Raw genomic sequence first — 27,958 nt, forward strand, 5'->3', positions numbered from 1 at the left:
AAAAATATAATTGTGTGCCTGATATTATTAATCAGAGTTAATCCAGCTATAAGTAAAAATATGCAGGAAGTTACGGACTAATTATGATGCAGTCTACACCAGCCATGCAAGCATGGCTGATGCACATGTTCCTGGCTGGCAGCCAAACTGAATGCTCTGTAGCATTGCTCAAAGATGAGAATTTTGTGAAACATGCCTTTATGCATTATGTTTCATGGCAAGCTCTAATATAGAAAATGAAACAATATGATGTTGTTGTTAGTGCCAATTCTTAGCAATCTTTACACAAGATTTTATGTGAACATATCTCATTTCCTGAGCTACAATGCACATAACCTACTCACATTTAGATTTACATATACCAATAATGAATATAAATGTAACTGGTCCCTTTATTTTGCATTCAAACTGTCACAGACTGACAGACAAGACAAGTTAGGATTGCAAAAACAACATATCCAAACTTAGGAATACTGAAAAACGTATAGCCTACTCTATCTGAGTCAAAATCAGGAGAAGTTTTAGTGTCACAGCATGTCTTTCTTCGCATTATACCATATATGAAATGTACGAATGAAAACAACACAAAGATGTGCATATGCTGTATGTTTTGAAGTTATGTTACAATAGAGGATCAGAAGCAAAGGGGAATACGTGCACTTTAGTTACTTTTGGGAAACATGTTTATGTGTTCGTAAATTTCATAAATTTTCAATTTTAAATTTTAATGTGTGATGTCGCCACTAAAGCTTTTTAGTCTTTAGCTTACCCCAGATGCACTTAATTCATATTTTAGGAATGTCACTTGTACCCTTTGCTTCTGACCCTCTCACTGCAACAGTTAATTTCATAAAGTTATAAGTAACTTACTATTATACAAGAATCACAATATAATGTTATCTCAATATGCAATGTTCAATACTTTCTTATAAAACTATCTAAAGGAAGAGATTCATAAGAAACCATTGTTGCATGCATCACGTCTGCAAAACTCGAAATTAAATTAAATATATTCATGGTAATAGTTTTGAATTAAATAATTTATTAGGATACCAACAGTTACGTTTGTAGTTATATAATGATTTGCGCTTAATTTGCACTGACGAAATACAATTTCTCCTGAATTATGCCATATATTTCTAATGTAGAAATACCACTTCTTACTTTAGCAGAAAGAAAAACAGTATACACATCTCTACAATTTCTGTACACATTTAAAAATCTAAAAAATCACAGCATTTAAACATCAGGTGAAGTTTAGTCACATTTTCATCAAAAGTTACAAAATTATGACAAAATGTAACGAAACAGGCTTCACATTTGATATTACATGATGGATTAACGAAAATTTTATAACACGACTCAAAACAATTACATAATTCTTATTTTTTATGTACACGACAATATAACATACATTAATAAATAATTCAATTCTGGTGAAGGAAGTGCAGTATTATATTAAATGTGTGACAGTAAAGAGAAGTTATAATACAAATCAAAACAGCTCGTATTATTAATGCTATTTAATTGTGAAGGTACTATGTATTTGATTTGATGTCATCACAAATTAAATGTACAAATTTACACAATCGTATATGTTTCTTTGATCTAGAGAAGTGATTCCCAAAGTATTGTTCGAGAGCCAATGACGTTGCAGAAATAGAGCTAAACTATCTAAAAAAAAAACATTTTGTATCATTGCTGTTGTTACAGTGTATAAATATAAGTTACATATTCTGCTTTAGTAAAATAGTTTAATCAGAAACTCGAGAGATCTAATGATACTCCTGCAAGTTTCAAGTCTGAGAACCACTAATCTAGTTCATTTCATGATGATTACTCTTAACCATCCAAAGGAGCATCTGTATTAACAGTATCTTTTTCCCTATACTGTTTACAGTGCAGTATAACCATTGCTGCAAGTTCCTTGATACGAGCATAAGGTTTATCATTATGTATAATCTCTTCCAAAATGTTCAGACCACCTTCCATTTCCACCAGTGAACAATATCTGCTTGCTGCAACAAACAATAGGAAATTACTATGTAACAATTATTAGAAGTACAGACCCATAAACAAAATTGGTCACCTGAATTTTCCAACTTCCAGTTATAGCATACTGCACATGCTCAGTGCTTACATCACCATTACCAGTACTTATGATCATGCACAGCAAGTTATAACAGGAAATTGGAAAAATTCATGTAGCCCAAATTTTGTTTATGAGTCTGTACAATAATATAACTAATCAGATTTTTAAATTGTAAGTGAATTAATTTTGAAAAATGAACGTGAAGGTCTGTAGTTGTAAACTGTGAAGTAAAAAACCTATTTGAGTTGACAAAACTGAATTTTAATTAGCATTAACACAATGGTGTCAAAAGTATAAATATTTGCAATTGTACCGAATTTTAATTGAAGTTTTAAAGAAAAGCTGTCATATTTTCGGAAATTCTTTTGTGCGAGATCGTGCGTATTTGTTTATTTTCCGCACAGAACCAATACGCGGTAAGTGTGAAATACCACATTCAGTATTCCCAACGTAACACACACAACAATTTCCCTCTTCTTACCGCTTAAGCGCGACATTCATTTTACTGCTTTAGGCTTTTAACATATTATTTTTAGAGACGTTTAACATAGTAATAATTATAAATTGGAAACTTACCACTGCAATTTCACCTAAATTGCAATGTTAAATTATTGTTTTTAAATACTTGCAAAAATTAAGTAAAGTCTACTACTCCACGAAACTTATTGCATTCCTGATACAAGTAACATTAAGGAAGCCGTGGAAAAATCAACAAGATTCCAGATGCCGATGTTATTACTGCAATATGTTATATAAATAATATTGTTAAAATATTAAAATGAAAAATAAATCATTACATAACCTTACCGTTTGTTTTAAGTTCGCATTTATAGACTGGGGGAAAAAAAAGATAAGACGTATATCACGGCCTGCTGGAGTATAGTAAACACAGAAAACATTTTATAGCAACAATGTTGAAGAAAGATATTTTGGTTTTCCGAAGTTGCCGTCATTAAACAGAAACCAACATGGAGATTTCATTGCAACTAATTAGAAATTCGTCTTTCAGGTATGTAATAAACGATCTTCGCACAAAATAATGTACGATACACGAGCGGTATGTTTGTTTTCATGTTCTCGGAAATTAAAAAAGCTCAACTACGTTTCGCTTTTTCAATCTTTTCCTCGACCATGAAAACGTCAACATATCGCTCTTGTAACGTATATTACTATTTTGTTGCATGCAACAGTTTTTAAATACAGGTAGACCTCAGTATATGCAATAGATATGTTCTGCAAAATTACTGTGTAAACCGAATTCACATAAAATGAGAATAATTTTATATGCACAATATAGGATTAGGTTCTCACATATTCACAAATTTAGCTTAAAATAATAGGGACATATAGTATTTATATTAGAAACAACCAATATTACCTTTCTAAAACTTAATATTAATGCAGAATTAAATTACATAAGTTAGGTCAGATGCAACAGTGTTCACGAGTAGGATAGTTATATATAACTGTATTATATTACTTTTATTAAATATAATTATTAATGCAGAAATTAAAAATAATACACTGACGATATATTTTAAAGCTGAAACTCAAAATAATACAAAAAAATTATTTTTGAAAGTCCTACTTCTGGCTCATCTACATCAGTGTATTCTGCTAAGTTATTAAATTTGACTAAATGCACCCCCTATAAGGGGTAGTTCCTCTATACAAATGTAATTAAAGCGTGTATACAAAACAAATATGCTACCTGTAACTACTGAAGAATTTTGTGAAAATCCGTTAGATAGGTCTAATTGCACCATCCTATAAGGGGTAGTTTCCCATACATAAACGTAATCAGAGTTTTTATACAAAACAAATATGCAACCTGCAACAACTGTACAAAGTTTCATGAAAATCTGGTTAGTAGAAAAAAAAGTTATTAATTTTGGATCTTGAAAAAATGCGTGCTGTACAGAAGGCAAATGATGGGCACACAAATTACTGATGTGGAATATGCGTAAAAATGAATAATTAAAGAAGTTATATATAGCCTACTGTAGTCAAATGTGTTTATATGGGTTTTATTTTACGCTGTGTGGACTGGTGACCCTTTAGGCAAAGGTCATGACCAACTCCGTATTTAATAAAAAACAAATATAAAAATAGTGATTTTTTTTTTACTGTTGTTGTTGTTTTCTAATGCCAGGCGTTTGACAATAAAGTCATTTGACCTCTTGCACTCCAATATTTTTCAAAGATATTATCATGGTCAGCCACTGACACACAGATTTTGAGGTGTTCCGAATCCATTTTTTTTACTATGTGATCTTTTTTAATTTCTCAAACAGTGTATATACTACCATTACGTATTATATATTATTGTCTAAATAAAGTTCATTCAATTCAAGACAGAATGTCATATACTGAATTTAAATTATTAAAACAGTACAGCCTACAATAATTTCAACTCTTGATATTTTAAAAAGATTACTTACGATAGACTTTAGTAAGATTTGCTAGTGCCCACACAGCCCAGTGTTGACATTCCGGTGTGTGATAAATCTTTGACAAGTATAAGATGGGCTCAAACGACCTATGAAAATGAAAGAAAGAATTATACTTGGCATTATGTTATTTAAAATTACATAATCAGACGAAAAAAGTATTTTTGTTATGTTACCTGTAATTGATATTTCTTTCTGTATGAAGATCCCAGCGTTCTATAGCAGCTACCATTCTCTGCAGCACATCTTCACGTCTTGGTGATTTCAGAGTCCATGCCGCAGGTCCATCTGATGCCATATGAGACAAAACCCCAGCTGCATTGTAACTAACCTGCGCATTGAAAATACATTGAATATGTATAGTTTAATCCAAGAATCTGTATAAAAGAAGAACTTTATTCAAATATAGCTTGTGAAGATTACATAAAAGAGTTTCTTATTTTTGCTTTAACATTATGTTCATTGCTTGGCATCCCATGTAGATCCAAAGCCAACCAATCATTAACTGCTGATCTCATGTCAACATGCCTCAGCAGAGGTGAATGATCAACAACCAGTATGGGGATAATGTGTAGTTAGCATGATAATCTCCTCCAGACATAGCTAGCTTGCAAAAACCGGATTTTGCTCCTACAAATTCATCGCTAGGGCTAGAATTTTCATGATTTAGCATATTTTTTTAATAAGGTCATTAAGTTGCTAAGTATACATAAATACATTTAATGAAAAACTAGTTAAATTAAGGTACTTTGTTAGAGCATATTAGCAATTTTATCATCATAGAGCATATTTTAATGATTTATTGGTCATATTCAGCATATTTTTACCTATTGAAGCTTTTTATATGTTCTTTAATTTTCCTCTGGTAAAATTTTAATATTTCCTTCTCCCCTATTCTGTGGAATGTGCAAAATGGACTTGACTCTAAATGGTCACGAATCATGACAGATATTCGTCTATTGTTTTCAAGCAGATAGGAAAAGTGGTAGTTAGACATCTCACTTGAAGCAACTGGATGTGGAAGTAGGGGAAGTAGTTGCCAAATTTTAGAAAGAAGAGAGTGTGTGTGAAAGAAAGGGAGAGAATTAGAATCAAGTGATACTCTTCATTTTAAATTTGTTCCCATTTTATAAGTATAATAGAAGAATGTAGCTTTTCTATATAGCTACAAAGCTTTGTTAGCTGACAAACAACCATTTTCATTTGAAAATTTTCACAATGTATTCATTGTACATTGCAATTCAGATCTCATAATATAGATACTGGTACAAACTTAATGAAAATAACGCTAATATGTTTTCGCGGGATGTCAGCCAAGTTAGGATTTTGGAATGCTCCAAGCTTTCGACTGCTATCTCTGCAGCCATTTTCAGGGAAGTGAGGTCCGAACAGAAAGTCGAAGGTTATATAGATGTTAGGCTGTCTCAGGTGAAACGGGATTGGTTGGCGGATCGGCCAATCCGGGGTAAGTTCCGCCCCTCCCGGGATTCCTGTGTGAAGTTTGGCGGGCAGCGAGCCCTGTTCCGCCAGTTGGAATCGGTTGCCGTCCTCAGTCTGTGATCTTCATGACCTTGTTTGTAAGAGGGCCTAAGCTGGTCCAAGGCCGGTGTCCATGCCTGACTGAGCTGTAGTCCACCGTCCCTGTGAAAGTTGTTTTTCTCCAGCTTAATCTCTATGGCCTCCTTGATTGTATGTTCCCAATAGTGGCTTGATTTGTTAATGACCTTGGTGTGGTCAAACAGTATTTTATGCTCCTTTTCTATGCTGTGTTGCGCCACTGCAGATTTTTCCGGGTAATGGAGCCTCAGGTTCCTCTTATGTTCTTTGTCTTCTATTGTGCGGCCAGTCTGCCCTATGTATACTTCGCCGCACTCACATGGAATCTTGTAAATCCCTGGTGTCCTTAGGCCCTGACTGTCTTTAACCTGAAGTAGATGACTCCGGATGACTTTCTGTTTGGACCTCACTTCCCTGAAGATGGCTGCAGAGATAGCAGTCGAAAGCTTGGAGCATTCCAAAATCCTAACTCGGCTGACATCCCGCGAAAACATATTAGCGAACCAACGCTGAGAAAGCCTCAAATCATACATACTTAATGAATATAAGTTACCATTTTCTGTTTTGAATAAAACTGATATGCCTTGAAATCCCTTAAATTTCACTTTTTTCTCTTCTGGTAGTCATTCTAGATACAGTTAATACCTTCAAAGTAAACTATAAAAAATATTTGAATTTGTTACGGCATATTTTTTATATTATAGAGCACATTTCTGGAATTTTTACGTCATAAGTGCATATTTTATACTGCATATTTTGGTGATTTTTAGGGAATAAAAATCTAACCCTATTCATCACAATGCTGTAAAAATGCTAACATATTTATTTTATTATACTTGTTGACAATTACTGCATTAAATTATAGTTTCTTATGCAATATCAACAAGATGGGGAGAAGAAAGAACAAGAGAGAGAGAGAGATAAGAAAAAGACCCCCAAAAAGAGACAAAGAGAGTGTATCCTATTGTTAGTACCTCAATTCCGTCACTGCATGAATCCAGAAGATCAGCGAATACAGATACAAACTGGCTCGTCATCAGTCGATGCCTAAGGATCTTAACTTCAGCTACATTTCCCAGCAAGCCCATCATGTTGCGCAGCAGTTCTTCTTTGTCAGGAAATGTCTAAGAAAAATAATTATTCAAATATTTAGTTAATGTGTTTTATGAATTCAAGGTTCTGAACAATAAATTTAAGCATAATAAGCACACTATAATAAATCCATCTTCAGTGTGAGCATATCAAATTTTATGTAGGAAAAATAAGGCATTTAATGATGAGTGTTCTTTAATTGAAAGGTACCATTAGATCTGCTGCATTATTTTTAAAAGTCTTAAAACACAAAGTATACAGCAATACTTAAAAATGCCGACAATTCATTTATTTCAATTCTGCTTTAATAAAAATATTTACTAACACAAGAAACGGAGTTCAGAAATGCACACTATTAGCTTAACAGCAACAATGTTAGCTTCTCCTACTGGAGACCGTGGTTCAAATCCTGGCGAGTCCAAGTGGAATTTGTGTTGGACAAGGACTATATTGGGACAAATTTTCTCAGAATACTCTCATTTCTCCTAATATAGTTTCAGAATTTCTCCATTCGCTATGATCCATACAACAAAATAGACGTGCAAAGTCATACTAACATTGTGATGTGCATACAATTCTGCTGATTCATGGCAAACAGACACAACAAAATATTCATTCATGACAGATATTCTTGGACTTGGTTCAATGTACTTAGAGATACATCACACACAGAATTAAACTAATGTTTTCCCAGAGCTCAAGAATTTCTAGTTAACTCGCTGGTAATCACTTATTCAGTTTTAGCTCCTTACCGAGTTTTCTTGTTTATCTCTCTCATCTTCATTTTGTTAACAGGTAGATTAGAGTAATTTGTTTCAGAGTACTTCAATCTGCTAAAATATGTTTAGACATATTTCTTCTAATTTAAAGATAACTGCTGTTGGGAAGATAATAAAGGAAAATGCGGAAATAATTTCTACATTCATTTTACATAGGCCCTAATTACGTGTTATTTTAGCAGTGTACTATCCATATAACACACATTCATTAGCAGGTGTCATACAAATATAACAAATTCATAAATAACAACATTTCGGTAGAATAAATTATTCTGAATTTCATCTCTTCAAAAAAAAAAAAAACAGCAGATAGATTCATTTGTGCATGAATGTTATATGCGATGTCTGTAATTTTATGAGAAGTTTTAAACAGCAATTATTCCTATATTTTCTATACAAAAACAACTTAGCAGCTACTGGCGTGGCTCAGTTGGTTAAGGCGCTTTCCTGCCGGTCTGAAGTTGCGCTCAGGTTTGGGTTCGATCCCCACTTGGGTTGATTACCTGGTTGGGTTTTTTCCGAGGTTTTCCCCAATTGTAAGGTGAATGCCAGGTAATCTATGGCAAATCCTCGGCCTCATCTCGTCAAATACCATCTCGCTATCACCAATCTCATTGATGCTAAAAACCTCGTAGTTGATACAGCGTCGTTAAATAACCAACTTAAAAAAAAAAAAACAACTTAGTAAACTCAAGAATCTCTAAAGAAAATAATATTTCAACGGATCCTATGTATATCTGAAAATGAAAAAGCTGATATCGTTGCAAAACAGGCAATGCATTTGCAACCAACACCACAGCAAAATGTCATCTTTAACCAGTGCCTTTACTTCAATCAATTCTTATTGTAAAAACCTGTGAATCAATAATTGGCTCTCTTCTGACAAAGACAAATTTTACAGGTCACGCAAAAGAAACCAAAAGACATGAGGATGTACAAAAACTTACGAAAACATATTCAAACATTTTTAACAAGAGCCAGAACAGGTCACACTGTCACACAATCATATCGACACCAATTTCACCTTTCTGACAGCCCTATTTTTCTATAGTGTAATAAATTATAAAGGAGATCTGGAATACATTTTTTTATACTGCACATCCATAAATCTTATATAAAGCAAGTTAAAGTCAACACCAGTCGAACAAGACTCAACTCTGCTACACATACTGATCAGACTTCAACCCTGGCCGCTGGTGACTAGCATCTATAATGAAACTGATCAAAGTACCCCTCATCTGCTAGGCCACAATGAACTATAATGGACTTGTCAGCATTCTGCTGGATGCATTAAGAAGAGTGAATGATTAAACAGCAATTTAAGATAGTTTTTATGAGCTTTTATTATATTTCAACACATTTCTGTCCATATTTCTTTAGAATGATTTAAAAATACAACATCCATCTTATGATTGAAACTTGTTACCTAACTCAGCTTGTGATTCGCCTTTTAATTTCATTGGATATATTAATTATGGTCACGTAAAAGAAACCAATGGTGTCGATCAATGTGCTTAAATATTAAACTCTTCTACTAGTTCAGACTTATGATCATCTATGAATCTATGATGTACTTACAGTACATTCAAACTTATTATGACTATTTACATTTTAGAGACTTACACTTAAGCACCCAAGAAAGAATTCCATTCCCCTTCCATCCAGAAACCTCTGACAGTTGACTGCTGTCTCATCCGTCACGTTCCACATAGTTGACCATGCAACTTCCAATGCATCATCGAAAACTTTTCTCGCTAGTCGGTCCTCAATAAGAGTCAACATTTGCTGGAAGAGAATGTGATGCCTTATGTAATACAGCAATTACTGAATTTAAAGTACAACAGTATTTACAGTGTAAGTGATATATGTGTAAAAACTACAATAAAATAAAACTTCATGATTTTAATTGAAATAACGAGATATTTCGTTTAATACATGAATGAAGAGCTGAAAACCATTTCTTTGTCAGGTGTCGAAAAGAAATCCATAAACCATTTAAAGTTATACAAAATGCTACTTTCCATACCTAATAAATTACTTGAAACTCAGAGAAATTAACTTTTAAAAGCGTGAAATCTATACTAAAAAAATAAAGTTAGATTAAAACGTGTATACAACACAAATTTCTATGTATCATATATCAACATCACGTGGAAATATTGGGAAGCACGAAGGAGAATGACTTCATTGTTAAATCAAGAACATTAAATACATACATATATGAGTAGTTTAATATCAAAGACGGACATCTGTCATCTCCATAGTTTTGATCTAGAGGCAATTTTTTGTTTCACAGTGTTCTTTGTAATATTTAACACAATTTATTTTATAAATGTAGTGTTAGAGTTTGCATATGATTTCACTTTAACTGGAAAGAGCATGAAAAATTGTATAAAAATCCACAGCTATCTAAATTTCTATCTAAGGTCAGATGTCCGCCTTTGATATTAAGCTACTCATATCATACTTCGTATAATTTTGTTTTTTCAACTTTTGATAGGAAAATTAATATAAATTCTCATCCAAACTTGTGCATTTATTATTGCGATATGTATTACATTCGTATTAGCATACGAGTTACAAAGTAATATTCAGCATTCAAAGAGTTGCAAACTTCCTTATTCGTCACTAACGTATGTCAAGTGTGTGTAGAATTATGTAACAAGTCAGTGTCAATATAAATACCTATTTAGAATTGAGATGTAAACATGAGGATCCAGTTATATGAACTCACCAGTGTAAATAAAAAAAGCTGTAATAAATTAGTGCAATACATTAAGATCCAATAAATTTGTCTCACTTATTATTACATATTTCAGTTAAAAAAGAAGTCCTGGAAATATTGTTTTTGTAAATTATGAAATTAAATAGGTATAATATGTAACTGATCTTTAATTAAATTTTATTTACATCGTATTCAGAAAAGAAAGACTGAAATCCTGTTAACACTCATATCAGACGAAAGTTAATTGTAAATAATAGCGATTTTTAAATAATATTCAACAAGTTTTAGTTTAAAAATCATCATTTTTTTTATTTGACAAAGAATTTATTCCGAAGTAAAGATATAATATCAATGGTGTTTAGGCAAAAGGGCTTAACCTTAATTTTTTTAATGTGACTTTTTTGCTGAATATTTGCTAAGTGGGCTTTATTTGCTCATGTCATTTTTCGAATAGCACCATTCAGGCATACTCATACACTCATTAAAATTCAATTATCCAGCAATTAAGAACATGAAGTACAAAATAATTTTTATCACAAGTAATGAATCATTATTTAATAAAATAACACAAAATATTTAATTACTCAAAATAGGTTCTAAAACATTATTATTATTATTATTATTATTATTATTATTATTATTATTATTATTAAAAACCCATTCGTTTATACCTCATTACACTTATTGGCACTTTCAATCATATTGGCACTTTCAATCATAGCTTTATACACAGTATGTTTTAATCTAAAAACTTAGAAATTAAAATTATATACTTATACTTCCACTCAGAAACTTTTAAAAGAAATTCTAGGCTTGGAAGAAAAGTGCTGATTTCTACATTCCGAGTTTTGGCTAACAGTTCAGGACTACTTACAGGTTCCACCATGAGAATAATAAAATATCAGATCTGATGAGTCACCTACTCTATTGTGTTTGTTGTGTGTGCCAAACTAGTAAGAAATGTTAATGTGCATAAAACCATAATTATTTTTAATAGAAAATGCTCAAATGTGTGACCATTACGGTATGTTAGTGTTTAATGATGAGACTTTTAAGTCTCCACATTGACTGTTTAGGAACAGAATTTAGATTTTACACCATGTGTTTGAACTTAATATTTTCAATGTTTAGAAAATACTGACTAATCCCATTGCCAGAACAATAGGCTACAGTATCAGACCTGATCAGTCACCTAAGCTGTATCTATCAGATATGGTCAGCGTTCGGGGTCATCAGACTCTGTTCCATGATTGTACTGTAACTCACACTGCAACAGGGAAAAGGGAGCCAATGTAGCCTCTAATAATAGTGCACAATGTAATCTTTTTGTTACTGAAAACATAAATTGAAATTTAAGGCTGGTAATAATAAGCACTAATCTGAATTACAAGAATCGAGAATTGCTGAAAATGAAGTCCCTCAGCAGCAACACATTCTCGAATCTGCGTAGAAAATTACCATTAACACGCATGAGTTCTTCAGGTGTGATTAAGGCAATTTCTCGACTATTTTCTTTTAGTTCCTTTATTGTGTGAGGGTTATTCTTATAAACCTTGTCTTAAGTTCCCTCACAAATAAAAATCATACAGAGTGAGGTTGGGGGCTGATTGGGGCTACGAGGGAGCCACAACCCTGTGTTGACAACTATATCCTAAAAAAATCTCTGAATCTATGATTTGTAAACAGTGTGTACAGTAGCAGAATCCTGCTGAAAGAATGATTTCTGTCTGTTAGTTGTTCGAAAAAGGGTCTTAATATTTTACATTGATAATGTATGGACAAAAGTAGACCCTACTATTTGGTGTGCATTCAAAAATAAAAAATATACCGAACACCAATCTTTTCATCATAATGAAACTTCATCAAAAGCTGGGAGATTTCTGCATTCCAGTAGCAAATGTTTAGTGAAATGACATGGCCATATAATTCCAACTATGCTTAATCCGAAAATATGACTAATTCAGGATCCACTTTCCTATCAGTGACACTCTCCAGCGTTCAGATACAAAATCAAGCTCTACTTGCAAGATCATGCAGTATCAATTTTTGGACACTATATTTAAGCAATATAGTGACATCTTGCAGAGGATTTCGAAACGTGTTTTTTTCTGAACAAGCCAACAAAGAGATTTTTTTCGGGATATATTCCCATCATCCCGCTTATTTCATTTATTAAATTTTTCTTCCATAAGAATTCTGCATCTGGTAACAAGTTCTTTGTCGTTGAGAAATCCTCTTTGTTGTAACATTTAACAAGTTTGCGAAATCTTTCCTACCTGGAAGAGAATTGACAGGATATTTTCTTGCAAATTGCCTTATCTCTGTTCGCACAAGTTCGTTTTTACATGTGTATCGTACATAAAAACGCTTTGTTCTAGACTATTATGTCGAGACATAACTAACAATTAATAATATCACGCAAAAGCCATTTTAACACAGAACTGAGTAACATGTCAACTCACTAACAGTTAAACTTTAAACCATACTGAGTGGCGTGACTCTGCACCTCTTGGTGTCTATTTCATTCCATGATTAGGCCTGAACTCTTAGAGTAAGGAGCTAGGTTCTGATGACTCCAAAACTACTAACTGATCTTTATGTTAACCTAATGATGGGACCTGTAAGTAGTTCATGGCAATGAAGGTTTTTAAGCATAAACACACAGTGTGAAACTCAAAACTTTGATTTTATTTCATAATGACTACACAAATTTATTATTTTAATAAAACTGCTGCAGCACATCAAAGAATCAATTTAACCACAAGAACATCCTGATCTTCCCGTAACATTAAAGAATATTTATATTTTTTGCCACAAAATTATTAGTCTTATTGCTTTTTTCCCTCCTTGATACACTCTTCACAGACTAAATCATACTTTAACTTACATTGATAGCCCCAAGATCACCCAAGAGTTGCTTCTGGATACCATCAACCTGGCAAGCCAGGGAATTAAGAAGATATATTCCAATCCTCTGCACAAATCCTCCTTGCTCCATTTCTGATACAATGTGTAAAAGTATGTGAACAAGTCGCTCGTAGTCAAACAACTGTTGAAATGAAATAAACATTAAACAAACCTACATTCAAGAAAATATGTTCCTGTTCTCAGCTCTACAATCACATTATAAATTCTACAGTATCAGTAGCCTATATATTCCATAGAATAATCTTTTCACTCAACACTTTCCATGGTGGTTTTCTTCTTTCGCTGCAAGAACTAAAGAAAATGTAGTGATACCCATAAACTAAAATAAAACTTTCAATATCTTCATGGAGTACACATTAAAAATACTCAAGATGTCAAAGAAGTGGCTTCTGGCATCTTGTCCTATTCACTAGCCAGATCTGCCTAATGTCTATGTTTCTCTGTATATACTTTGTAATACAGTAATTGCAGAAAAATAATTTACTTTAAAGTCTCTTATCTTTTGTTTTATTTGAAACTTCAGCTCTACAAGATTCATTTTATAATGTTCATTCTCACATTTTCTTACAAATCCTAGTATTTTTCTTTAACATTGTCTGTTTAAAAATTAACTATAATGTACATCCTTTGACACGGAAAATGGTCGTTCTCCTGTAGCATGAATTTTTCTAAGCATCGTTCGGGTTAATACATGATTCATATGGGGAAATATTAAGCATCAAGGTCCGAGGATTAAGTCAAGTTGTAGCAGCGACATATCTGTGTGTCACGAAACAAAATATTTCCTATGAAGTCTTTATGCTTGGCAATAGAGCTTTTTCTTCTCATTCCAAAGACTGGGGTTCAAATCTATGTAAAACACATACACGTAAATACAGCATACATAATTATTCCCGAGCTATTCCGAGGTGGTACTTAGTCTCTGAACAACGACCAATTTCTGTATTAAAGGGTGTACATACAACATCCTGGCTTCAACTCCATTTTTGTACATTCTGTAAACTGTGCTTAATGACCATCAGGCACACGAAACTAGATTTATTTTTTTAACCTCGAGTACCAAAATTAAAGCATAACTAAGATTCAGTTTTAGTCATTAAAAGACAAACACAAATGTAGAATGTGTGTTTAAAAATTATCTGCTTCTGGTATGGTACTGCTTAGTAGATGCTGTAATTTGGCATTATAGGTTACCTAATCTGGTCTTACTTCGATTCTTTTTTTAAAGACCAATTACAAACTTAAATCTTTGGCATTTGGATCTTCATTAATTTACTTTTGTGCAAAATCTCAAGTTTGTTCAAACTAATTATTACATACCACATCTTCCGGAATTTTGAACTGAAAGAGGGTAAGACAGCCATTTCTCATCATTGTGTCATCTCCTTTATGTGCACTCATCCCATTTATTAGAGTACAAATTATTCTTCGTTTTTCTTTTACTCCAAACAATTGTCTTTCCTTACTCTTGACTATATAGAAGAGAGTTGCACTGAAAAAAGTACACATAATTAATATTCATTAACTATTCGAAGGGACTTGTCTGCCTAGTCAACAGGATAATAAAATTTATGACCGACAGACAAACACACCCTCGTACCCTCTCAAATTTTGCAAAGAAAACTTGTTTTTAATCTTAGTGACCTACATATTTGGTACATTTCTTGAAATTACACGCTGTTTCAAAATATTGTTTACATTAAAACAGTACGTCCAAAATATTATTTCCGTTTTGAACAGTAACAGGCAGTTTCTGTTTTATTCAGGAAAAATTGCACATAATACATATGAATTTCGTCGGGACCAGTAAGTTGTTCTGAAATACACAGGATTCCAGATTATTCAGATTCTGATTTGAACAGATTTCACTGTAATAAAATTAATACTACGCCACTGTAATCTAACATCTGCCAAAAATTTTATCATAAATTCATAATGTTTGTTATAGTGTATTTATTCACATAATGCTTCCAGCTTTGTACGCAATACCATTAATATTAGGAAAACAAGCACGATGAATACTTTCATTTAAGTTTGTACAGACGTCAATATCGATTTTTCAACTTTACTTACTTCTTAATATGTGTCCAGCTATAAGCTGATTACACAATGTCCACTGTAAATCAAATATCTCAACTATGAAATATCACACTTATTTTCGTCACCACTACTCTTCTGAAATATAAGTTCAGTATTTACCTTCCAGAGATCTGAATATGCTTCTCGGTAAGATGTCGGTCCATTGCTTCTAACACAATACTCAGTGCATAATTCACGTTTTGACATGTCTCATATCTGAAGAGATGATATAAATCGTTAAGAACTTTCTGAAGGACGTCAGGTCGCTCAATATACGCAGCTGCTGCTACTAAAATTTGATCTTCATTGGCGTCACCAGAGACCTGAAATGAAAACATCCATACACGTTTATTTTCTTTCTATTTTTGGTCAAAATATTAACAAATCCTATTACTGTACTCAGACTAACCATTCTGGCTGGTATGTCATGTCGACGGCAAGCTTCATGATGTGTTCCATACAGACCTAAGAAGTCAAATGGGTTGAGGACTCTTGAACTAAGACCGGGTATATCTGTCTGAGGGACTGACACTTCATGCTGACTTTCAGAGGCTGGACTATGCTCTGCCACACCTATAAAATGTTCACGACAAAATATAATCATAAACACATACTTCATTCATAATGAACTATGCTTCTACTATGGTTAATGCATTAATTTTATTTTTACAATTAGCTCTTTTTTCAATGTGTAATTTCTTTCCCAGTGTTCTGAAACAGATCAACTCACTGCCACCATCTATCATTATTTGAATATCAGATAATTTGATATTTTTTATACAAAGCATAATTATTTTCATAGTACATTAGCCATTACACAACTATCATTATTTGAATACTAGATAAATTGAAATTTCTGTATACAAGGTACAATTATGTTGTTGTTTTCTAACGCCAGGCGTTTGACAATAACGTCATTTGACCTCTTGCACTCCAATATTTTTCAAAGATATTATCATGACTAGCCACTGAAGCACAGATTTTGAAGTGTTCCGAATCCATTTCTTGGTTTGAGTTGCACAATGGACAGTTAGGGGACTGATATATTCCAATTCTATGCAGGTGTTTGGCCAAACAATCATGGCCTGTTGCCAATCTAAATGCAGCTACAGACGATTTTCGTGGTAAATCGGGAATTAACTGTGGATTTTGATGCAGAGAGTTCCATTTTTTCCCTTGGGATTGAGTTATCAAATTTTGTTTGTTGAAGTCTAAGTATGTAGATTTAATAAATCTCTTCACAGAGTAATACGTAGATTTAGTAACAGGTCTGTAAGTAGCAGTACTGCCCTTCTTTGGTAAAGCATCCGCATTCTCGTTTCCCAGGATTCCACAATGGGATGGTATCCATTGGAATACAATTCTTTTATTGAGTGATTATTAATTGAGAGAGCATTTTAGTTATTTCTGCTGTTTGAGATGAAGGTGTGTGTTTAGAGACGATTGATAGAATAGCTGCTTTGGAGTCTGACAATATAACTGCATTCCTAAATTTATTGATGTGGCATAGAAGATTCCTGAGACATTCACTTATTGCAATGATTTCACCATCAAAACTTGTTCCATATCCAAGAGATCTATAAAGTGAGAAGAGACAGCACGTAACACCTGCACCTTGTTCTCTGGAGATCAAGGATCCGTCGGTGTATAAATGAAGCCAGTTTTGTGGAGGGTACCTAATATTAATTGTCTCTAAAGACAATTGTTTCAGTATTTCAGGTACAATTATTTACTTAGCTATTCTGCTGTGATTCATTCTCATTGCATGATTTTGCCAGTTTTTCTGATATTTATTTTTAAATTACATTTTCCACTTTCAGCTTTTGTCTCGTTTAATTTGTTTTGTAATCCAATGGAGTATAATCCATAACAGGCTTCGGCTGTTTCACCTACCACTTCTATTACTTTCTTTTGTTGAGCTGTCAGAATCCATATTTTGTAGCCATATAGTAAACGGGAAGTGTAAAAAATTTTTTAATTGTTTCTCTCCTTATCTTCTTCAGTAGACTTTGCTTCCTATTAAATGTTTATATCTATTAAATTTATTGTTCAATTTATTGTTTTTTTCATAAGCAACAGACCATCCCAAATAGCTGAAGCATTTCACTTGTTCTACAATAATATAATGTATTATAATCTTTGCCTTCAAAGCATAAAACCTTTATCTCCTTTATTGAAGTTATTAAATTATAATCTTTACAGTATTATTTAAAGTGTACAGATGCTTTATAAGGAATTTTCTGAGTTTCCAATACTACTTGGTCATCTGCAAATAGAAACGTATTTATAGGAATTTGTCCAATAAAATAATTTGATTTCAAATTCATTTGTCATTCTTTGTTGACTTCGTAAGGAATACTAAATTTTCAAATACTTCATATATACCACTAATTCCTTAACAGTATTCGTTGGAATAACTGTCACTTCAGCAAGTTCTCAAACTTTCAGTCAGTCTTCCCTCAGAAGATCTTCGATATGACAGATATATTCATAAGCGTTCTTTAGCCTGTAATAAATCTACTTAGGCTAACAGTTATTGCTTGTAAAAATCGAATAACTATGCGCACTTCAAGTTTGGAAATAAATTTTAATAGTTATATCACTAATTTTCTTTGCTTTCTACACCCCATCTAAGCAGGGAACAACGAAACTTGATTGGCTACTACTACTATTGCCTTCACTGCTGACTACAGGAACAGTTGACCACTACAGGTCTCTAAAGTATATACAAGGTGGGTCAAAATTTGCTTTCCCCAATATCTGTATATGTGTACAAGTATGAAACCTGAGAACGAATATTGGGGAAAGCGACTTTTAATCCACCTTGTATGTGCCGAAAATTGTTACCTGTAACTTTTTTACCAAATTAACCTCATAAATAAATCCAAATAAACCAGTACTTCATAGTGAAGGTAGCCTACTTCCTTTCCACACACCTGTTCCTGCTAGATTGGTCCCAGAAATATCTAATGATGCTAAGTGTGGCAGATTTTCAACAAGCATGGCAAGCGTCTGATTCTCGTTCCTAAATGTACCGTGCTTCTCCTTTGATTGTGAGATATCTAGATGCCTGTTGGTGAAACAAACACACTTAAAATTATTACTATTGAATAATTACATCTAAAGTACAGTCATATAATTAAACAGAATGGCATATAGTGGTATTCAATCTATGGTATACATACCCCCAGTAGCCTGTCTCAGGGGGTATGCATCCACTGTCTAGGTATGTAAAAATGCTGACACTTTATTATACATGTTGATAATTATTGCTGTTTACATATTTTCTTTTACAATATCAACTCTTGTTTTTCCTGGCTTCAATAAAAAATTATTATAAACTATGTTTTATTTAATGATGTTCACAACTGCCGAAGTTATATCAGTATCGCCGGTGTGCCGGAATTTTGTCCTGCAGGAGTTTTTACATACCAGTAAATCTACTGACATGATCCTGTCGCATTTTAGCACACTCAAATGTCACTGACCTGGGCCAGGATCGAACCTGCAACCTCGGGCACAGAAGGCTAGTACTATACTGACTGCACCACCGAGGCCGACCCTGACTTCAATAACATTTCACATAATTGATTAATATTATTATTGCATCAATAACCACTGTATGATTGATAATAATAATAATAATAATAATAATAATAATAATAATAATAATAATAATAATGTACACTCACTTATTTGCATGTAACATCAATCACAGTCTTTTGTTATTTCTTACATAAATAATTTCAATGCAGTTTGGGGGTACAAAGGTAAGAAAAATTTATTTTGGGAGTCTGCTAGCAAAAAAAAATTGAAACCACACATACATACGCAGTGCAACGACTGAAAAATGTGACTGATGCTGAAAAAATTTGTGATTTTAGTTATGAACAATGTGAACATTGTTTATTCAAGGTAATTCACTTCTGCACCTACCCACTTTACACAAGATAGGAAGCAACTGAAAGGAATGACAAAGTCGCGTCTGAATTCTGTTCATTGGTTTTCCTTGCAACCATTTATAAAATGGTTTTCAAGTCATCAAGCCTTTTAATGGTGCTTTGAGTTTTGGAAAGAAATGTACAAGCTAATTACACTCATAGCTTAGTTGTCAGTACGACAACTCATCCTGCCCTTGGTTTTCTGTGGTTCTCCTCGGGCACTAAGGCAAATGTCAACATGAGACTTAAAAAAATGTACCTATTCCTTTCCTCAAAATTTTACCTTTATATTTCTTAGTAATTTCTCTAAATTCGCGTCATTTGCTTTCTCCAATGGACTTTTACTTCTTCTGGTTTTGGCTTCGTCATCATACATCTGCAGTCAATCTTGTCTGCCAAGCAGCTAACCTTCTTAGAGGCGCGCGCACTTGCGTGCGCGAAAATCTTTGAATGTAAGGGCTGTGATGAAATGTTTTCTTTCGTTGCCTGATCTACCCTGTTTTAAATTGAGTTAATCTTTTCAGGCATTTGGCTAAAAAGTTAATTCATGTAAATGACGCTATGTAAAGATTCATCTTTATGGACGAGGAAAGCTTAGTAAAGACAATTAGTTTTGGTTGTCTATAGATGAGTTTCTGAGGTTTCCGAAAAGTCTAACAACTAGTTTATTTTTAAAAAAGAAGAAAAAGGACAACCCGGGCAATGTTGGGTGCTTTCAGCTAGTTAAATATATATTTTTTTTACATAACAGTGTCGTTATTGATACACATGTTACCAAGAGAAAGTAATATCAGAACCGAAGGATCACCCTGTACTTATATAGTTCTGGTCGTGTCTAATGCTTTTTGGAGATTGAATTCATTAAAGAACACATGTAAAACAAAGAAAATAAAAATGATACAAGGCAAAACTCTTTGTTTGGTAGCAACTCATCTCTAAATTAATGTTTGTAAACAAACCAACAGATGTAGTCTTTTACTGGTGTTTTAAATATACCAATTAAGTTAAGGGGACACTCAACTATATTTTGGAACTTTTTTCCTATTTGACCAATCTTTTTCAAATTTGGAGAAAAAGTTTAATATACACATGGAAAGTAACATGCAAAATCTCAGCTCATTAGATCCAATACTTTTCAAAATAAAAAATATTCCAATTTTTAATCAATCATTAATTGAAATATCACTTTTAATTATCATTTTTTATTTTTTGACTTTGTGCATTTGACTATGACTTCTCAATGAATAGGGGAAGAATTCTGCGTATTGATTTAGTTCTGTCACGTAAATTAGTGTAGAAATTTAATTTTTTATTTCTATGACACTTTTTCTCCAATTTTTAAGTTGAGTGTCCCCTTAATTACATGTTTCTTAGAATAGTCACATTTCCAGTTAGAACTATATATTTTATGTCTTCTCCGTTACTGCATATGTAATGCATGTGAGGAGATCTACATTATTCAATGCTTTATTGTATGCTCAATTCCAGGGGCTATTCTATTCAACATGCTTTGTTAATAGTAATGATTTATGAATAGAGATATACTGTAGCCTATATTAAGTTTATAGGTCTAATAATGAAGTACAATATCACTTTCGGAGGTACATTAATTTAGTTTATTTTTATACCTAATCATAATTATGATTTAGTATATTATTAAGACCAAAATAACAAAAACTTGTGTATTAAATGTATTAAGAATATTTAAGCAAAATGATGAAAAATAAAATACTTCTAGTTGGGGGACAAATTGTGATTCTTTAAGGATCTGACATATGATTTATAACCTCAAACTCTCAAGTTACGTTAAATATTATTTTATTAGAAACACCTTGAACAGAATTCGAGTTTTGGCAGTGTACCTGTAATTTTGTGAATAAACTGTTGGACATCGTTCAAGTAAACTGTTGCCAAGAACTCTCAAAACGTGGTTCTCGTATATCAATGATCTTTGAAATAAGCAGGAAGTCATAATTTGCTTGGATGTAAATCCTATTAATAAAGAATAATTACCATCGTACCAGTCATAAAACTTTTAGGATTTGAGATGTCTTAAAAACAAAATACCAATATATCAATAACTCATTATGAATTGCGTTAAGAGAAGTGAAATCTATTTACAGGACTGTAGACTATGTAACTAATCACGTCCATGAACTAAATTAAGACTTCGGCTAAAATGTTATTTTCAAGAGTAGTTTAAAACACCAGAGCTGTGAAATGAGGAAAGGAAAAATAGCACACAACATAATAAAGTAAATATTTAATGTTTTAAATTAAAGTATAAATATACCATTTCACATTAAAATATAAAGTGAAAAATGGCATACAATTATTAACATTTGAAGTAAATATATATAAAGTTTGAAGTTAAACTATAAAGATAATATTTTACATAAAAATATAAAGACAAAATAATTTATAAACAGTAATAAACATATTTAAGTATGCTATAGGCCTACTTGTCATTCTCGACATCTGAGGGGCTATCATGTTCACCATTAGATACAAGGTCTGTGGGTTCACACCCAGTCAAGAGTGACAGGTTCTTAAAGGCAATAAAATCCATAGTAACTTAATATGAATTCCTTCTGAAAAACTGATAGCCCATGTTGTAGGTTTAAAACACGTAAAAGAACCATGTTCCAGAAAGAGATGGCTCTAAGCAAAATTCCTGGCCATTTCTTGCCCTTTTAAAATGTGACGGTAGCTCAGTGCACTTGTACAAATGGCCAAAATGCATGTACATCCACCTCGAATTCTAGTTTTCTTATAAAATATAAATAATACGAAGTAGTTTAAATTATATTAAAAACAAAAAAGGTTTTCAAAAGGTGATTTTCAACATCAGCTGATCTTTTGCCTATAATGACAGAATTTTTATTATGGTGATAGTCTCCACAGCGATGACATTTTTCTGGCCCTTGTCATAGCATTGTTTAAGGCACAATGCCTGGATTCACATTATGGAATGAGCATTTGTTGGAGTTCTAATGGGGGAAGAATTTACTCATGCAATTTTGGCCAGGTTTGGGACCAGTGCTTACCCAGCATCATGATGAATTTGGGGAGCCACACTAGATATCGAAATCTAGTTTCAGAAACCATCTATAATGACTGGGGGAAGGCAGGGGAATCACTGTGTTGACCATATGTTACTCCTGTCTAGTTGGATGATCGTTCACCTCTGCTGAGGCTTGTGGATGTGTGGCCGGCAGCCAGGTGGTCGGCCTTGGCCTTCCATGGGCTGTCATGCCATGAATTATTTATTATAATAAATTGTTTCGAAAGTAGATTACTCATGATGAGATATGTGTCTAATATTAAATATTTGTAACCTATTTATTAGAATGAGATTTATTTTACATTTTACGCACTACAAGTATCCATAGGTGTGAAAGAAAAACTCTTGCACTAAAATTTAAAGTAAATTTAACAAACTGAAACATAAATATTGTTGGTCTATGCAGAGTAATAAGAGCTGTGAAATAATTTATATGAAATAAATAACTGAAGTAATTAATTTTGTTAGAAGTGTTATGAACAGGGGCGGATTCATATGCACTAAAATGACAAAATATGCATGCACGTATGCATTTAATGGGGGAGACGGTTGAAATTTCAGTCATTTTCAGTCAAAAATCGCATTTTCGTTTTCTTGTGAAAAATCAAACAGTCTCTTGTTTATATGTTGAGAAAGCTTCAATGTTCTGCGGCATTTGAAAGCATAAAAATTATGCATTATATAAATGATTGTACCCTTGAATTTTAATTGCATGCAAATTTTACAAGCTGTTTTCTCACACTTTTTTTTTCAGCATATTTCGTCAGGTTCGAAATGTAAAGGCTCTTACAATTTTGATGCTACAAACATGAAAATTTACTGCATGTTCTATATACTGTGGTTAACAAAATATTTATGATTACATGAATACTTTTTAAATTAAAAAATGAAATATTCATAGTGGCAATTGAAAATTTTTATTTCGGTTATATTTCCCCCCCCCCCTTTTGTAGAAAAGATATAGGAAAACTACCATCTAACGTTTTTCTAAATATGCCATTGGTCTTGCAAAAAAAAAAAAAAAATACTGAAAAATTGAGCGACACATTTCATTCTGAAATATACAAATTTTTCGAAATATTTTTGTTAATAACTCAGAAACTGATTGACTCACAGAAATGAAACTTCACCACATCATTAACTATCACACCGTGATTATGTGTACAAAAAATCAAGAACGTAGTTTGAAAAATGTAGAAAATAGAAATTTCACCCCTTGACTCCCTTAAAAATCGGGTATATAAAAAACCTATTTTATTTTAAGCAATTTACTATTACTAATGGTTTTTCTCTTATACATAAGAATATTGAGACAACTTTATTTATTTCTGCTGGAGTTGTATGTTTTTCTAAATTGTCAGGCAACAAGCTTTTCCTATTTTTTTTAGTTGGTTATTTAATGACGCTCATCCCAGTGTTCCCCAACTCTGTGTGTGTGTGTGTGTGTGTGTGTGTGTGTGTGTGTGTGTGTGTGTGTGTGTGTGTGTGTGTGTGTGTGTGTGTGGGCGTGCGTGCATGGATATAATTGTACATATAGTATGAAATGAGCAAAAAATTATAGCAAATAACGGCCTGTGCCAGTATATCATGATGGGGATTTACTTAGGTTTATTAGTTTGTTACTCCAGTCATATTTGTTTGAAGTCTCTATTGCATTCAATAAGACAGATTTGCCAAGTAAATAACTACCATACAAAAGACACTACAACTTAACTCCCTGAAGCTGAACCAAGTGGGTAAAAAAACAATCAATGTTCCTGGTACTGAAACTGTTCCTCTCATCTGGCCACTGTGAAGTCATAAGACTGAAATCTCTCTCTCATTACTGGGAGTGAGAAAAAAATTGTGCTTTGTTTAGGAATTGACTGACCTACGTATTCATTAGTGTGGCAAGAATAAAAAACACCATTTTTTATGAGCCATTAGCTCATCCCAGTGTTTCCCGTCAGTTTCAATTTTATTTTGCACATATGACTTGATATGAATGAATTAACTAAATATAGGCCATTCGGTATCTCGTGAAACTTACCTGCACTTAAGGTGGAGGAAAAATTGGACTGAGAAGCCCTCACTAAACTTCGACTTGCAAGTCAGCTGGCTCACTTACCCCCACCATGCTATGAGCTATGAGCTATGGTGTACGAATGCATTTGGTTTCACGAGATAATGAATGACCTATAGTAAACTATCTACAATGTATTTTATCTTATAATCATTTAACAAAGTTTTCAACTACTAACCAATACAGTCCCAGTTCTTTTAGCAACATCCATCAAAATGTGAAAAAGTTTGTTAAAAGTCTACCGTGCCAAATGTTAAATATTCAACTGCAGCATCATAAAATGATTTACTGTTCAAATTGAATTCATTGTTGCAGTACTATAGTAAAATTACAAACATTTTTACATATTGCTTTTAAAATCAGGAATTGTATTTACAAAAAAAAAAAAAAAAAAAAAAAAAGTGCCCTCAAAACGGAACAATCCTGATGTATCAGGACTTATGGTTAATCAACAAGTTACTGTATGTGTCATTATGGTAGAGAAATTAGCATACATATATAATATTAAGTACCTAGCTAGAATATTTAGCTCAATATGACATATGAGGCTATCAAGTGCAAAACTCGCCTTATCCAAAATTAAAAAAAAAAAAAAAAAAAAAAAAAGAGTTACATATGGGATGTTGTACTTCTTACAGCTCTCTCTCTCTCGCTCGCTCGCTCTCTCTCTCTCTCTCTCTCTCTCTCTCTCTCTACTGATATAGTCGGTTTGTGCAAATATTGTCTAATTCCCCTTCCATAGAGCTCAGAAAACTACTATCAAATGCAAAACTGTCCACATCCATAATGGCTTTTCCTGTTTTCTGATGAATCACTTTACCTGGATAAGGCGAGTTTTGCATTTGATAGCCTCATATCTTGAACTAAGAGTTAGCTAGGCCTATATTGCATGGAATTGTTTGATAATGCGGTAGCTAATTATTTTTATCTCTGCCAAATTTACATATATATTTGTTTCCAAATCTGTATTTATAGCAGTTCTTAAACATGCTAAAACGAAGATGTAGTTGATCGTATATACAAGGCATAATAAAAACCTAAACTAACCAAACTTAACCTCTCACAGATTCGTATATGCAAGGTGTATACGCGGAATATTGTAGTTCCCTTTGTACGTATGTATATGTATATATGTTGGGACTAAACTAGCACTGAGGTAGTTTTCTTCGTATTCCGCTTATAGCCCCTACACCTTGCATATACGAATCTGTAACAGGTTAGATTTAATTAGTTTAGGCTTTTATTATGTTCTTGTAGCTATATAATATCAACTGCATCTCCGTTTTTATTTTCGTTTTCAGCATGTTTAAAAACTCCTAAAAATACAGATTTGGATTATATATAGTATATATAAATTTGGCAGAGACAATTATATAGGCCTATAAACTTGGCAGTGATAAAATAATTACCGTCATTTCCCATAACTATGGTCCTGGAATACAACTATGGTCCACAACACATCATTCAAATGTTGTAGCCTACTCCATAACGTAGTACTCGTTTATCTTTATTTTTGCTGTACTATAGTTTGAAGTCAAGTCACTGCAGCTATCTACGAACGGTTTATGTTACTTGTACAACGTTTTTTGAATGGTTGTATCGTGGACCATAATTGTGTTCCAGGACCATAGTAATGGGAAATGACTGTACTAATAACACCATGATAATTTGGGTTGCAGGTAGATTAAGTTTTATTTATTTCTGTGTATAGGTATGTCTACTTAAAGTGGGATCAAGTTCTCTATAGTTGCAAATAAAATAGTCACATTGAGCCACGTCTTCTTAGAGGTAACTTAACTACCCTATTACAGTGAGTCCCAGTGAATGTTCCAGGTGTTTTTGTCAGCTGACCAGCACCAGGTCCCCCCCGTTTCTTCTGCTGCTGCTGCTTGCATCCACAAATTTTGCCAGATAAATATATAATATATAATTTATTTATTTGACTTACCTTAAATTTACGAGCTTACAGAGAGATCCAATTGCATCTTGTAGTCGCTGTACATTATACAGTATTAATGAGATGAGATTTTTTAGTTCACATAAGTAAGATAAGTCTCCTAAATCAAAACATCCTGACAAATCGAGATACGTCAAGTTGTGTAAAGGGCGCAGAAGTAATGGAAAGTAAATCTTCTCCCCATCTACTATGAAATGTCGAACAGCCAGACGTCGCAAGTTAGGAGTTCGTAATATATATCCTCGCTTATGGTAAACACTGATGCTCTCTTTCTCTTGCACATGTGAATTAGCTGGAAATAGTGTGTCAGGTAACAGATTTACTGATGATCCAATAATCAATGACAATAAACTGTCACCACTCTCATTTATGTGAACCAATGATCCTTCTGTGATATTGGAACAGTTTGCTATATCCAATTCGATTAACTTCTGATTTAAAAGAGAGCACAGTCCATCATCTGTAATACTAGAGTTTCTTAAATGGACCCTTTGGAGTCTTGTTGTTTGTGGGTTTTGAAATATGTTTATAAAGCTGTCGTCTAATATATGACCACCCTGTTGGTAAAACTGCAGTATTTTTTCACAGATTTCACTAGGGAGAGCAAGACCATCCTTCAGCTTGTAATCCTTTGTAAATGGATCAACAGAACATATGGTGTCAAGATGATCGACCACATACTTTAAACACAACTCTAATAATGTCTCCGGTGCACTATCCTTACACAACGTCAGGAAAGGCAACATAGTCATGGGGACTTCTGCTGTCCTCCAACTGCAATAATGAAATACTAATTAGACATTTATATATTCATAGAATATAGTGACCTTTATAAATATAATGTTATGTATTTCATTAGAGATTAAAATTATCATTGTTAACAATCAAAATATGAATCTTCTCACAACAATCCAAAAGGACACTGTCAAGCATGTCACAAACTACGGATTTAATTTTAATGGAAACAACCTATTCGTAAATCGTGTTTATGCTTAGAAAAATTGTGGCTAAATGCATTGCATCAATATTTTTACAAGTAAAATAACTATTTATGCAAATAATGTATATGAATTACATCGAACTTAAAACGAATCCTTACCTTCAATGATTAATCCGTACAGATGTTTCTCCATACACACATCATATGCGCATGCGTAGTGTCTGTCATCAAGGTCGGCCGAACTGAACTCGCGATAGTCGCATGTGTCGATATTTCTGGGCGATTTAAATAC

General features: G+C 33.0%; 1 protein-coding gene across 1 annotated transcript; it reads right to left on the reverse strand.

The window, feature by feature from the left end:
• Positions 1 to 1,022: 1,022 nt before the first annotated feature.
• LOC138692234 (protein zer-1 homolog) lies at positions 1,023 to 27,950 on the reverse strand. Its single transcript, XM_069815366.1, has 12 exons — positions 27,826 to 27,950; positions 26,718 to 27,500; positions 18,639 to 18,772; positions 16,112 to 16,275; positions 15,823 to 16,025; positions 14,944 to 15,115; positions 13,583 to 13,744; positions 9,594 to 9,755; positions 7,074 to 7,223; positions 4,719 to 4,873; positions 4,534 to 4,631; positions 1,023 to 2,018 (listed from the first exon to the last, which is right to left on the reverse strand). The coding sequence occupies exons 2-12, from the start codon at positions 27,476 to 27,478 to the stop codon at positions 1,843 to 1,845; spliced, it is 2,337 nt and encodes a 778-aa protein (XP_069671467.1). The 5' UTR covers positions 27,479 to 27,500; positions 27,826 to 27,950; the 3' UTR covers positions 1,023 to 1,842.
• Positions 27,951 to 27,958: the final 8 nt, after the last annotated feature.

Source organism: Periplaneta americana, chromosome 16 (assembly GCF_040183065.1).
Source record: "Periplaneta americana isolate PAMFEO1 chromosome 16, P.americana_PAMFEO1_priV1, whole genome shotgun sequence".
NCBI lineage: Eukaryota > Metazoa > Arthropoda > Insecta > Blattodea > Blattidae > Periplaneta > Periplaneta americana.